This window comes from Leptonychotes weddellii, chromosome 6 (assembly GCF_054177405.1).
Source record: "Leptonychotes weddellii isolate Sample4059 chromosome 6, ASM5417740v2, whole genome shotgun sequence".
Taxonomy (NCBI): Eukaryota; Metazoa; Chordata; class Mammalia; order Carnivora; family Phocidae; genus Leptonychotes; species Leptonychotes weddellii.
Window position 1 is genome coordinate 92,042,878 of NC_138374.1, and position 14,067 is coordinate 92,056,944.

At 49.3% G+C, this 14,067-nt stretch overlaps 1 protein-coding gene across 1 annotated transcript in view; it reads left to right on the forward strand.

Annotated features, from left to right (window-relative positions):
* The first annotated feature begins 1,645 nt into the window (after nt 1-1,645).
* TNN (tenascin N) overlaps nt 1,646-14,067 on the forward strand; it is a 36,343-nt gene continuing 23,921 nt past the window's right edge. Inside the window, exons 1-5 of the mRNA XM_081823188.1 lie at nt 1,646-2,051; nt 3,279-3,653; nt 4,163-4,426; nt 7,720-7,905; nt 9,150-9,239. Coding sequence (XP_081679314.1) covers nt 1,646-2,051; nt 3,279-3,653; nt 4,163-4,426; nt 7,720-7,905; nt 9,150-9,239 — 1,321 coding nt within the window. The remainder of the gene's footprint in view (nt 2,052-3,278; nt 3,654-4,162; nt 4,427-7,719; nt 7,906-9,149; nt 9,240-14,067) is intronic.

Below are 14,067 nucleotides of genomic sequence, written 5' to 3' on the forward strand. Positions count from 1 at the left end.
ACCTCGAGCCGACTCCACACTGAGTGTGGAGGCTGACCTGGGGCTCCTTCTCATGACTCTGAGATCATGACCTGACCCAAAATTAAGGCTCAGCTGCTTAACAGACTGAACCACCCAGGAGCCCCAGTTATTATCATCAATAATGCATGCTTTGGATTATAGGAAGAACTAAGGAGTGAGCAAAGGGGTAACCTGAAGAAGAATTCTCCTTAGGTGCGGCATGGTTTAGTTCAGAGTGGTAGCACAACCCTTGGGTAAAACACCCAGGGCGTCTGCCCAAAGGAAGGAATGACATAGGAAAGGTATATATACTGTGCTCATGTGTTATTTGTATCAAAAGGTCATATGGATGCAGAGCCAGCAATCAGGTTTGCAATCAGTCGGACCTAGTTTTAAATCCCGACTGTGACACTTACTAGTTGGACAGCCCCTGGTAAGTGCCTTTGCCTTGCACATCTGTTTGCTCACCAGGATAAGCAAAGTAGCACTAATCTATCTCACTTGGCAGTGATGAAGATTAATTATGAGGGTTAACGCCCCTGGGCAATGCCTGGCACAAAGCAGCAACTTGATAAATAACAGGTAATGTTATAATAATATTATTATTGTTATCTTTAATGATAATTCTGCCAGGGACCTTCATCCTCTACTTCTTCATACTAAATAAATCTTGACTCTTAGAAATCAAAGATTTTACAAAATATTAAAACTGGGTTTAATGATGCTTTCTTCCTTTTCATGACCAACAGAGTTATTTGCTCCGGTCCACTCCTTTTGATGGTGTTCTGCTGACTCTGACTACCGAGTTGGAAGAGAGGCAGCATCAGATGAGGGCCTGTGCAGGCTTCTAGGATGTTGGCAACATTCTAGTTCTGAAGCTGGGTGGTGGTTCCATGGTGGTTGCCTTTATAACAATTCATTAAAATGATACCATTTTTGTCGTGTGCTCTTTTCAGGATAAATGTCATCCTTCACAATAAAAAAAAATGAGAAGGAAAAGGAAAGCATACTCAGTAGTTGATTAAAGCCAAAACCTCAGGCATTTAGTGAGCACCTCCTGTGTCCCTGGCATGGTATGAAGTGCTGGCCACATATAATGCGGTGAAACAGGTGTGACCATTCCCACTTGACGAGAGGAGGCTAACGCCAGGATAAGCAGCCTTCACAAGGCTAGACACCTAGGACCTGACTTGTCTTTCCAGCACATTGTCGCTGCCTCTCACAGTGGAGAGGTCTCTATGTGCAGTTGTTCTCTAGGTGGTCTTGATGGGATAATATTAGGAGCGTGGTATAGATTAGGGATGGGGGGATTGAAGCCCAGTCACAGTAGGCCTTTCATAGGAGACAGTTGTTTTTATTAGTCAGGTGAGTATAGAATAAGAGGTGAAGAGGCAGGTCTCCCAGGTACTGAACAGTGTAAGCAAAGACAGGAGGCAGGAATGGGCAATGTGTGAGAAGGAACAAAACATTTGGTTTGGATCCTCAGGACCTACAGGATGAAATATTTCTGCTGGTTTCTCAGCCTCCTGTGGGCTCCTAGAATCCATTCAAAAGGCCAGCTTCCATCAGCAAATCCCCATGGCTTGTCTTTTGCATCTTTTCTGGATACAGGTCTCCTACAGGTTCTGCTCCCTGTCTCTCCGAGATGGGTCTCCAGGGGACATTGTGCTTCCCCCTGGGGCTCCTATTGGGCTCTGTGCTTTTGGTGGCATCAGCCCCAGCCACCCTTGAACCTCACGGCTGCAGTGACAAGGAGCAACAGGTCACTGTCAGCCACACCTACAAGATTGACGTGCCCAAGTCCGCCCTGGTCCAGGTGGAGACTGACCCTCAGCCCCTTAGTGATGATGGGGCCTCACTCCTGGCCCCAGGGGAGGCTGAGGAACAGAACATCATCTTCAGGCACAACATCCGCCTGCAGACGCCACAGAAGGACTGTGAACTAGCAAGCAGCGTCCAAGAGCTCCTGGCCCGGGTGAAGAAGCTGGAGGAGGAGATGGTGGAGATGAAGGACAAGTGTGATGTCCAGCGCTGCTGCCAAGGAGCTGCTGGTGAGTTTGCCACTCATTCAACAAACCATGCTACGTGCCAGGCGCTCTCTGTGAGTCTGGTGCGCTCCCACCTCACTCTTGGGGCGGGTGGGGGGTCTTGTCCTTGGCACTAGCTCCAGGCAGTATCTGCAAGCCTCGGTAGACAGGGCCCGGCAACGCTTACGGTGAGTCCGGACTCCTGGGTTTACGCTCCTGGGTGCTCTTTGACCTGTGAATCCAATCTCCACCAGAAGAGGGAGCAGTGGGAAGGAGAGGAAAGATGGTCGGCCTTGGAGCTAGACGAGACTGGGTACAAATGCCCCAGTTTCGTCACTATTTAGTGGTGTGACTCTGGGTAAAATCCTGAAGTTTTCTAAACCGCCCAATTAGGATAATTCTATCAACTTGTCCAGTTCTGAGGACTACAGGTGCTATACAGAAGTTTCCAGGTCCATAGTAGATATTTAGCAAAGCAGATCCAAATCATAATGAGGGGTATGTTGGCATACCTGTTTATGCTGGAGGAAGTGCTACCGTTGAGAGCATTTCCTGTACACCAGAGGGACAACTGGGCACCAGGGCCACGGCCATGAATGACACAGCACGGACTGCTGCGGAGGAGCCTCCAGGGCAAAAATGTCTAGGAAGGAAAGAGGGTGTTCTGAGAAGCAGGAGCTGGGCTGCTGACGGCCAGGGGGTTAGAGAGGGGAGCCTGGGGGATCCCTTTTCCCACCCCTCAACCCCATAGTGTGACTGGGCTATTGGGTAGCTTCTGCAGGCCCACTTTTCCAGGATCCAGTTTGGGCTCATTTCCCAAGGACCCAGCCTTGCTAAGGTCCAGCCTGCTCCCAGGCAGCCTGGATCTCACCTGCCAGCCGCCCCCCACCCCCCACCCCCGGAGCCCTGCCCCTCAGCATAAGCTGGCGCGCTGACCCCGAGCTGCAGCAGTCCAGGCATCTTCATAGTTAGGTCCTAAATACTTAACCACCATTCAGAACGGAGGGAACCAGAATTCACCTGAGCGCTTGGATGAGACGGGAAAGGGGAGAGACTTCACGTGGCGTTTGGGGGCATAAAAGCAGGACACGTTTGTAGCTGTCACAGGTCAGAGTCTGGCCCAGGTTGGAAAGGGCAGACCTCTATCTTCGTCCTGGGCCCTGCCCTCCGAAGAACGCGCTGTGCGGGGCCCAGGCCGGGCCAGCCCGCTCGCCGGCCCTCCCCCCCAGCCTGCTTTCCTCTTGCTGGTAGGTGGGAGCCTCCACTGCAGCGGCCACGGGACCTTCTCGCCGGAGACCTGCACCTGCCGCTGCGAGCAGGGCTGGGAGGGTGCCGCGTGCGAGCGGCCCGCCTGCCCTGGGGCGTGCAGTGGCCACGGGCGTTGCGCCGCCGGCCTCTGCGAGTGCGAGCCGCCCTACGTGGGCGCCGACTGCGCCTACCCCGCCTGCCCCGACGACTGCAGCGGGCACGGCGCGTGCGTGCGCGGCGTCTGCCGGTGCCACGAGGACTTCACGTCCGAGGACTGCAGCGAGCGCCGCTGCCCGGGTGACTGCAGCGGCCACGGCTTCTGCGACACGGGCGAGTGTTACTGCGAGGAGGGCTTCCGAGGCTTCGACTGTGCCCAGGGTGAGAGCCGAGAGGCCCGACTCCCTCCTTTCCCTGCCCGCGCTGGCGCCATTTAGCCATCATGACACCCGGTCCTGCGCGGGGCCGCGGCCTCTAGTCCACCTCGGAAGCCCTGGGGGGCTTGTGAAACACAAATTGCTGGGTCAGCCGAAGTTTCTGAGGCAGGGGGTCTGGGGTGAGGCCCGAGGATTTGCATCAGTAACCAGTTCCAGATGATCCTGATGCTGCTGGTTTGAGAACCGGTGGTCTTCTGTGATCTACTGGCGCTGTGTGAGTGTGTGTGTGTGAGTGTGTGTGTCTGGGGGTGTGTGAGTCGGTGTTAACTCCCAACCACGTAACTTCCCGCGGGGGTGGAGGGGGGGGTCCAGAGTGGTGCTCTACACCGGCGCTGTGTGCCCTAACCTGCCGCCAGTGTTAAGGATATAGTAGGTGCTCGGTGACCACACGTTGGTTATGCATTTCCACCCCTGTTTCCTCACCCTCTCCTCTCCTCTTCCTGTTCTGCATAGTGGTGGCTCCCCAGGGCCTACAGCTGCTCAAGAGCAGGGAGGATTCCCTACTGGTGAGCTGGGAGCCCTCTAGCGAGGTGGACCACTACCTCCTCAGCTACTACCCTCTGGGGAAGGAGCTCTCTGGGAAGCAGATCCAAGTGCCCAAGGAGCAGCACACCTATGACATCGTTGGTTTGCAGCCTGGAACCAAGTACATAGTTACCCTGCGCAACGTGAAGAAAGAGGTTTCCAGCGGCCCACAGCATCTACTTGCTACCACAGGTGAGGAAGCAGTGGGATGCCTCAGGTTTCCCAGGAAAGGCCCCATTTTAAATGTTTTCTTCCATTGTTCCCACAAATACCCTTCTACTACTCAGAACATTGCCCTCATTTGGCAGTTGAAAAACGTAGCTGTTGCAATCCTGGTTTCTGGAGAAAAATCTCAGTTCTTGCTCCCTTTTCTCGGCTCCTGCAAGTCAGTAATAGAGCCTGCTGGATTGGGGCTCAAGGGGTCTTCTCCGCACCTAAGATTAGTAAGGTCTGATTGCCCTGCAGCCACACACAAGCAGCCAAGGAGTATACCTGTACACCCAGGCCCTCACTGACGCTTTGAGGCCATTCAGCAAGTTGGAGGTGGGATGATGGCTGGAGATTTGCTGAAGCCACCTGTATCAGATTCATCTTAGCAGGAAAGAGAGAGAGTAAACAATGTAATTGAAGACAGTTTAGTGAAGAGGCATGGATGGGTAGAATTTGGCTGGTGAAGTACTCTAGGACTAGCATCAGTGGGGATCCACCCCATTCTGAAGGGGGAGGGATGGAAATTGGTAGTGGGACCCAAAAAGAGCTGTAGGAGAGGGTTGCCTGAGGAGGCACTTTGGGTAGAGATGCAGGTGGTCCACCATGGCCTCACTGGGAGGGAGGGAAGGAGATCAGTTGCCTAAATTCTCTATCCTGCCCTCTGATATTCTGGTAACTTACTGGCTGAACGTAACAAGAAGCCAGAGGGCAAGGAGATCTGATTTAACACAATTCATACAGGTCATAATCTGGGATACACAGCAGGACAAAAGATGGATCTAGAGGGACAGAGTCTCCAGTGTACCACCAAATGTTACCAAAATGTTTGGAGAGACAAGCCTCACTGCTTACTGTTTAGAAATTCTTGTTTTCTCATGAAAGTTCTTCAAGCAACTTAGATCTTCAAGAGCTTGGAAAAACCTAGTTATTTGAGTGATTCTGATCCCTTCATTCACTAATCTTATTTTACTGAACATCTACTGTGTACCAGGCACTATTCTAGGTACTGATAAAAATCAGCTGCCTCTACCCTTCACTAAACTCCTGGGGAGAGATCCAGGGACACCCAGATGGCTGGGCTTTTGGGCACATGGTTGTCTCTGCAGAAACATCAGGCTGCCTGTCCTGTTCAGTGGTGAGGATAGGGATGGCTCCATGTTGGAAAGGGCCATGAGAGACCTGTCATCCTGGGAGTATAATTTGTGATTGCCTTTATCAATCCCCTCCAGCCATAGACCCCTCAGGACACTGCTAGAGTCAAGCAGGTTGGGTTTATTGACTGTTGGCATGTGGGACAACACAGCACAGGGGTTGTGGGTATCTCAGTAAGAGCATTAGGAAGGACTGGGATAGAATTGGGGCTTGTGTTGCATGATTTGGGGGAAGTTGAAGGCAGCAGGGGTTTGCTTTGGCTTGCATGCTGTCATCAAGGGGAGTTAACTCCATGACTGGTAACTTAGTGAACCTTATCTAGAAAGAGCAGACTAGAGAGAGGCTAAAGCCATCATCAGTGAAGAAGGGTAGTCACTCATATTAGTCAGGGGAGAGAATATTGGGTAGTTTTTGTGGTTTGGACAGTGTTCTTGTTTTTGCCTGTATTCAGACATGATTATGGAATGGCCTTGTTTTGTCGTCAGCTATCATGGCCACTCAGTGGCTTGCCTGATGTTGATGTTCTGTGAAATTGTTTATGCTCAATGGGAGCACACCCAAGCTTACCTGTGAGAACCAGGCCAGCTCCCCCTTTTTGTCTGTGGCTGCCTCTGTCTCTAGACAGGCCAGTGCCCAAAGCCTCCCAATGAAGAGCAGAGACAGCTGTTTTGAAAGTCTTAGTAACCCCTCTTGGCTTCTGCGCTAGGGGCTTGGAAAATCTTGCAACTGTAAAGCTTGTCTTTCTATCTAATCTGATTCATGTTAAACCCATTCTGTTTGCTCCTCAGGGGAGCCTGGGTCCAAGAGACACTTATCCCCATAATAATCTTGAATATTTTCATTAAGTCTCTGCTTTTTCACTTGTGAGCTGTAGAGGACCCTTCTATGGTCCTTGAGTCACTTTCATTACTGACCTCTTGACCTGTTCCCTTAAGGAATTCCCATCTTTGAAGGAAGAACCTGGAGGTTGGAAGCCAGTAGGTGGGAGGAAATTCTTCAGAGAAAAGGCTCTGTGAGGTTCTCTGTTCATAAGAGAGTGAATCAGAAACATTCAGACCCGAGGGACCTTAAGAGCACCAAGTTCACCCCCTGCCTGATACATAAATTCTCTGTCCCATGTCCTTGACAAGTGGTCAGCCAGCCTAGGGAGCATCTCGGGAGCACCACCAAGGTGGTGAAGGTGGGCATGTGACCAAGGAAGGGGCAAGGCTGAGAGCCTGGTGGCTTCAAACTTCAGGTCAGATGACATCCAGTGGGTATGGCTGTTAGATATGGCCCTTGGAACTCACGGTGCTCTCAAAAAACCAGTCCCCTCCCCAGCCACCACCCAAAAGTTCTTCCCTTGGAGCCACATCAGCGATGCATTCCTTTGCATGAATCATTATAATTTCATTTTTTTCCAAGTGGAGGGATAAACATTTAGCCATTATTACTTGACTATGAATAGATGGGTACAATAACTCTCCTCTGAGGACAGCTGAGGTCACCAGATCTAAACTGTGGTAGAAGGCGCAGGAAAGATACTCAGAAGGACCAAGTTAAAATTCACCTATTTTATAGTTTTCCCTAGGGTTAGTCTTCGTAGGAGAATTTGAGTGGCAAGGAAGGAGCTGTAATTTGGGAGATGGAGGAAGACACTGGTTGTATTATCAGTATTATACTCCAGAAAATTTCAAATGCATTCTCCACACTTTACATGGGAGAAGCTGAGCTTCTCCTCCTGGGATTGAGTCTTTGAGGGCAGGGTTCTGCAGCTAAAGGGTGTGTTTCATTCAGGGCAGCCTGACCCGTGGGTCCGGCGGTTTGGATGGCTGGTTGGAGAAGTGTGGTCCAGGGCTTGGCCCATGGCGGCTTGGATAGGGAAGGCAGCATGGCATCTGATGGGATGGGAGAGAGGAGGCTTTCCCAGTAGATAGTCTGTCCTCCATGGATAATGTGAGAGCCAACAGTTTATTAGCTACTTTGGTGGTTTTAAGACACCTGTTAAGGATTATGTCCTGGGCTGAAGCATGCTCTCAGTGTGTCAAGGAAGGGCACTGACCCGGTAGCAAACGTTCTGCTCCAGACCTGCCCGAGCTCTGCTCTTCACTGCTCTCTCCTGCCTTCCCTGACCCCTGCCCTAGATCTTGCCGTTCTTGGCACTGCGTGGGTGACAGATGAGACTGAGAACTCGCTTGATGTGGAGTGGGAGAACCCCCCGACCGAGGTGGACTACTACAAGCTGCAGTATGGCCCCCTGACAGGGCAGGAGGTGGCTGAGGTCACTGTGCCCAAGAGCAGTGACCCCAAGAGCCGATATGACATCACGGGTAAGAGCCAACACTGGGGATGTGGGACATTTGCTGTGGATGATGAGGTGGGGACAGTGTGCACAGAGGGTCCTGGGGCCCTAGGAATCACTTTGAATTCTGACCCTGGAAACTCCCAGAGAAGAGCCCAGTTTGTAGGCCTGCAGACCTGTGCTCTAGGGTCCCAGAGCTGACTCTGGAATCTCAGAGCATCTGGTTGACAGATTATAGGCCCAATGTCCTCTTGAAAACCCTGTCTGTGTCTCAGGGTGGATATGCTGGTACAGACATTCCTTTTGGAAGAACTGTGTGTATGTGTGTTTGTGTGTCTGTGTGTGTGAATGTGTGTGTGTGTCTGAGAGAGAGAGAGGAAGTGAGAGAGAGAGAGAGAGAGAGAGAGATTGGTTTATTAGGCATGCTGCATGGAAGGAGTGATGCTGGGAGACCTGGGTGGGGAGGTCCTTGTCCCAACTGACCTAGTTTATCTGCTGAGAGCTGGAAATCTGATGGCCACTAAGGAAACAGGGCCATGCAGGGCTGGATCACATTTCGTGACTCCTGAAGCTTAGAGAATTTTCAGGGCTCTCTTTAAGGAAAATAATACACAATCATGAATACCCAAGTGAATATCCTTGGAGGTGGCCCGTGCAGGGAGGGGGGGCCCTGAGCCTTCTTAGCTCCATGGGTAAGTCCTCCTCCGCTGTCCACTCTGTGAGCTCCATCTTGGAAGGACATCTTGGGGTTCCCAGGGTCCGCGGAGCGGAGAGCAGTGTGTGTGCCTCCCACACGCTCCTCTCTGCCCGTACTTTGCCACAGTCTGGATTTCTGTGCCACAGAGAACAGTTACTCAAACCACTGCTGCAGAGAAATAACAAACAAAAAAGGGCCAAGCAAAGAAGAAAATAATGGAATACAGTTAGGCTAATTATTACAATGAGGCGGAAAGAAACTTTTGAGGGAATAGGATTGTTGGGGGCAGAAAACCACTTGGGCTATAAATAAAATTGGGAAATCAGTGCTTGGCAGCCCAAGAAAGGAGCTCTGTTACCTTCACCTCATCCACTCTGGCCCCCTGCACCCCCGTAAGCCCCTCGACGACGCCTTGTATTCCACTGGCCCCACCACTCTTCCTCTGCCTTAGATTTATCTTCGGGTGAGAAGAATAGCCCCTCACCTCCCCTCATGAGGGAAATCCTGGGGGAGAGCAGGGTTGGGGGCAAGGGTCTGGAGCCCGAACTCACCGAGCCCTGGCTGCTTGTTGGCAGGTCTGCAGCCCGGGACAGAATATAAGATCACCGTTGTTCCCATGAAAGGAGAACTGGAGGGCAAACCAATTCTCCTGAATGGCAAGACAGGTAGGAGCTATTTAGAAGCACTATGAACATTTCTCCAGTTTGCTTTCTGATATTTTTCTTGGCTGACTCCTCTCTGGATAAAAACTCTGGGATTTGTATGTAGAGAGATTCTCTTTGTGTACTGACATCTATGTTGTAGGGCTGGGGAAGGGAAGGAAACTTTTCCTATTTGAAATGTGTTTTACCATTGAAAATTTCCCCTAGGATCTCGGAGTCAAGGGGAAAGGCCATTTCTGACATCTTTCTTCTTATTTTATTAGCTCTTATCACTGTATTATTTTTATTCATTATTTTGGACCTAGGCACACAACTCCCTATTACCTAAGACAGGTGATCTGTAATTTTTTCCCCATTATTCTTGTGTTTTTTCCCTGATGATCACACTCAAGCACTCTGCTTTAAAATGTCAAAAGATTTTAAAGACTCTCACATGGGAGCAGTGGTATATTGAACATCTGTGGACTGTGTAAACATATATAATGACAGACATTATAAATCAGTAACACTTGACGATAGATTTGTAATTTATGAATCAGAAAATAATTTGAAATCCCTGTAGTCATATGTGCAAGCTAGTCCACGTAGCTTTGAGTTTTGAGCCAATGCTTGAGTCCGTGTGGAATGGTGCATCATCCTGCAATGGTGGAGATCTTGCCAACCCAAGTCGGGAACCGGTGAGCTAGACTATAATGCCACTGGGGGAAGGCTAGTCCTGGAAGCCGGCCAAGAAGGGATCTTTGAATTTCGAGACTTCCTTGAAACGTGTTTTAGTTCTTTACACGATTCTGTCCTGGCAGGAGCTAGCCAGGGTGGTGAGATGGTGCAGGAATGGAATTCGCTATTTTGGTTGCCTAACAGATCGCATTATCTGTAGTGTGAAAGTTAGAGTCAGACAGTTGTAAAAGTAAAGCTATAACTTCATTTAGGAATGAGACAATACAGACTGTGCAGCCTGCCTGAGTGGTGGACTGGTAAAAACTTTTAGTGGGGTGGAAAATGGCAAGGACTTCCTTGTTTCCGGTGGCTTTCTTGTTAGCTGTGAATTCATTGAGAGCCTCCTATGCATCAGGCATTATGCTAACTGAGTACTTCTCATAAATGATCTCATTTAGTTTTCACCGTAACTGTGTGGTAGGTCTTAGTATTATTTCTAAGTCACTTAAAAAAAAAAGCAACAACAAAAAAACCTGGGAAGTTAAACTCAGAATTGCCTAGCTAAGAAATGACAGAGCTGGGCTTTGAACCTAGGATATCCGCTTTGGTGGACGCAAAACTAAAGTTCCTCCCACTTTTACCTTTTCACCCATTGTTTCTGGCTAATTCTCCTACTGTTTACCTCCTAACTAGAAAAATTTCTGTGACTCCTCATTGATTTCGGACTGGATCTGACCATCCTGGGCTGTTGTTCTCCTCACTCCTACTTCCCAATGGAAAACCTCCCTGATGCTGGACTGTTCTTGGGGTTTCTTTTCTTTTTTTTTTTTTTAGTAGACTCCACACTCAGCATGGAGCCCAACACAGGGTTTGACCTCACAACCTTGAGATCGAGACCTGAGCTGAGATCAAGAGTCGGGTGCTTAACCAACTGAGCCACCCAGGTGTCTCTGTTTTGGGGTTTCTTAACACAGAAGGCTTATCTCTGCATTATGGGTTTTTCATGTTATGCCAGCCTAGGAAACCCTCTACGGTTATCTCTAGCTATCCATTAATTCAATCAGGAATTCAGTTAATTCAAGCTATCAATTAATTAAACAAAAACTAATTGCAGAGTACTGCTGGGCACTAGAGACATCGTCCCTTTAGATTCTTCCAAAGATGAAAAGTCCTGGTCCTTGCCCTTCAGAGGCTCATAGCAATAAGATCACTCATCCTTCCAGGCTCAGCTCCAACCTTAGCCTCTCCACCGAGGCCTTGTGGGACTACATTAAAGAGCAACTGTTTTTGCCTCTGAGTTTTTAGAGCATTTAATCACACATGGCCTTGAATTGCTAGTTAACCTTTCAAATATGTTATCCCAACTAGAATGTGAGCACTCAAGAAGCATTTTTATTGTCAATTATATTCTAAAAGTGGGATGGGATATTTTATTGGGTAGCAAATAAATTTGTGTCATGTGTCCAACGAACATAAAAAAAAAGACACAATCATTTCTGAGGTCAGGAAACACTCTCAAACCTGGCTAGACTGTTCATTCATTTAAGGGGGGGGGGGAAAGAATCTCTCTTTTCTCCAAATATTTTGCATTGCCTGAGATGGAAAAAGACATTGGAATCTAAGAACAGCATAACCATGTGCAGGAAGAAATGACACAGTTCAGGTATTTTCCATTTAACAAGTCACTCAGTGGAACTAATCCACGAAAGGGAAGCAGTCAATTGAAAATTCTCACCCTTTAAGACACTCAGAGTGCACTGAAGTGACTTCCAGAAGCAGGTCAACTTCAGAGCAGCGAGCATCTGCCAGGCCAGTGTCTTTGGGGGAAAGGGCCCTGAACTTCGCTGCCAGACCCTCCCAACCACCCCACATCCAACGACAGGAGGGGCAGGCCACTAAGAGGTGATGTCCCTTTGTCCTCAGTTTCTTCATCTGTAAAAGGAAAGGTTGGACTAAATGAACTTAAAGTCCCTCTTTTTTTTTTTTTATATTATTATAAGTGTTTTCATAACTTCCATGATTCATGCATTTCTGTGGTGAGTCCAGAACAAAGGCCTGCTTGCTTTGTTATAATCCCACCAGCTCCCATGCCCAGCAGAACGTACAGCCTCGCATAGTCACGTGTTAACAATTTTCTTAGAACTTTTCCCTTTGACAGTGCCGTGAAATAGCAGTTTTGCCTCTCTTTGGATCTTTTTCTCTTTTTACTGCCATCCAAACATACTGCTGCATTTGCAATGGCCCAGCCCCTAAAACTTTCCTTCTTAAACTCCTTCATGTTGCAAGATGAACTCCTGTCAACATTCAGAGCTCCTGCCTCCCACACAGCCACCCACGTACACCCAGTGGCTGAAAAATAATAATGATCTTCATCATTTGAGTATCCCCTATATTCTAGGTACTCAGGGCTCCGTACACATTATCTTTGTCATTATAATAGCATTACAGGCATTATTATTCCCATTTTACAGGTGAGAAAAATGGAAGCCCACACAGCTTAGGAGATCAGGGTGAACTAGTGAATGGCGGCGTTTGAACGGAGGGTTGCTTGAGGTCAAATCACAACCTTTCCAGAAGCAAAGCTAGAGGAGAGCAGGAAGAGAGGTTGATCTCTGAGCACATTCTCTACAAGTGAGGTCTTTGGGATAATTTTATTGCCACAGTGAAAGCAGTAGGGGAGGCCTGAGGAAGCAAGGTGAGGGGACGCCTGGCTGCTGTAGTCCGAAGGAAGGCCTCACCTTCCAGGAACTCACTTTCAAACTAGGGGCATAAGGCCCTAACCTCCGTCTTTGCCCCCAAGCCCATATCCCTGTAGATTTTAGATCCTGGCTGTGCCATTTTCCACTATGCCAACTGGGTGATTCAGAAGTAGCCACTGGGAATGGAGAAAGCTATTCTGAATGCCTGAGGCCATGGGCTGGAACAGGGACATGTGAGGCTGGTGTTCCAGCAGACCTAGGACAGCAGTGCCCTACCCAGCCCGGTGGCAAATCTCATTATAAAGTGGAAATAAACTTTCCCGATGTGCCCAGAGCCCTTAATTAGCCTCTTCTGTCCACTCAGTTTTGTAAAGTAGATCTTCTGAAGTGGGGATGCCCTTTATTCTAACACATGCAACTCAAAGGTCTACTTACCAAGTCTTGTCTTAAGTCTTTGACCTTGAATGGCCCCGAGAAAGGTCCCATCAGGGCTGCTAGTGTCCAGCAGGTGGGAAGGAAGTTGAGGACTGGGAAAGAGAGCCTGTCTCCTCATTGAGGTTCCCGCTGTGACTCATCTGTGATTCAGCCAGCCGTCTGCAGCTACTGCTGTGTTCCTTGGAAAAACTGTTTATGATCCCTGCACCCCTTCTTGGCAGACAGAGAGGCTTTGGTCTTGCTCAGCTGACTTCTTCCAGCCATGTGGCCCATCATCGGGATCCCATCACTGAGGCTCTCCTGCTTCTGTGTCTTGGTGTCTGGTTCCCATCCTTAGATTTATCACAGAGAGGAGTGCTTCACGAAGACCCTCCTTCTGGCTCAGGGTGGTGTGGTTAGGGGATTGAGGGAAAGGGCAGAGTCCTGAGTTCCAGGCTAGCCAGGCCTCTAACTGGCTTTATGACCTTGGAGAAGTCATATCTCTCTGGGCTAGGTCTCTAGAACCCTGGCATGGGAGGATTCTGTTTTTCCTTCCTACCTTCTTACTCTTCATGGCCAAGATGCCTTTCCTGGCTCTCCATCCTTCAAGTCCTCTGGGACTGTTGAGGGAACAAGATGCATCAGGGCTGGTTACACTCACGTGGGCATGGTGGATCCTGGGAGGGCTGCACACACAGAGGTCCCTGACCCCACAAGGCAGAGGCTTGTGCTGGGGGTCCTGCAGCTACGGTGCCAAGCGCTGATCTGGGCCAGGGAGGGGTGGTGAGGGGCACTGCTGGGACCATGGGTTGTACAGATGTGGTTCACTTTGGAGAGGATGAGGACCAGGGACTTTTTTTTTTTTTTTTTTTAATTCTTATGTTAATCCCCATACATTACATCATTAGTTTTAGATGTAGTGTTCCATGATTCATTGTTTGTGCATAACACCCAGTGCTCCATGCAGAATGTGCCCTCCTCAATACCCACCACCAGGCTAACCCATCCTCCCACCCCCCTCCCCTCTAGAACCCTCAGTTTGTTTTTCAGAGTCCATCGTC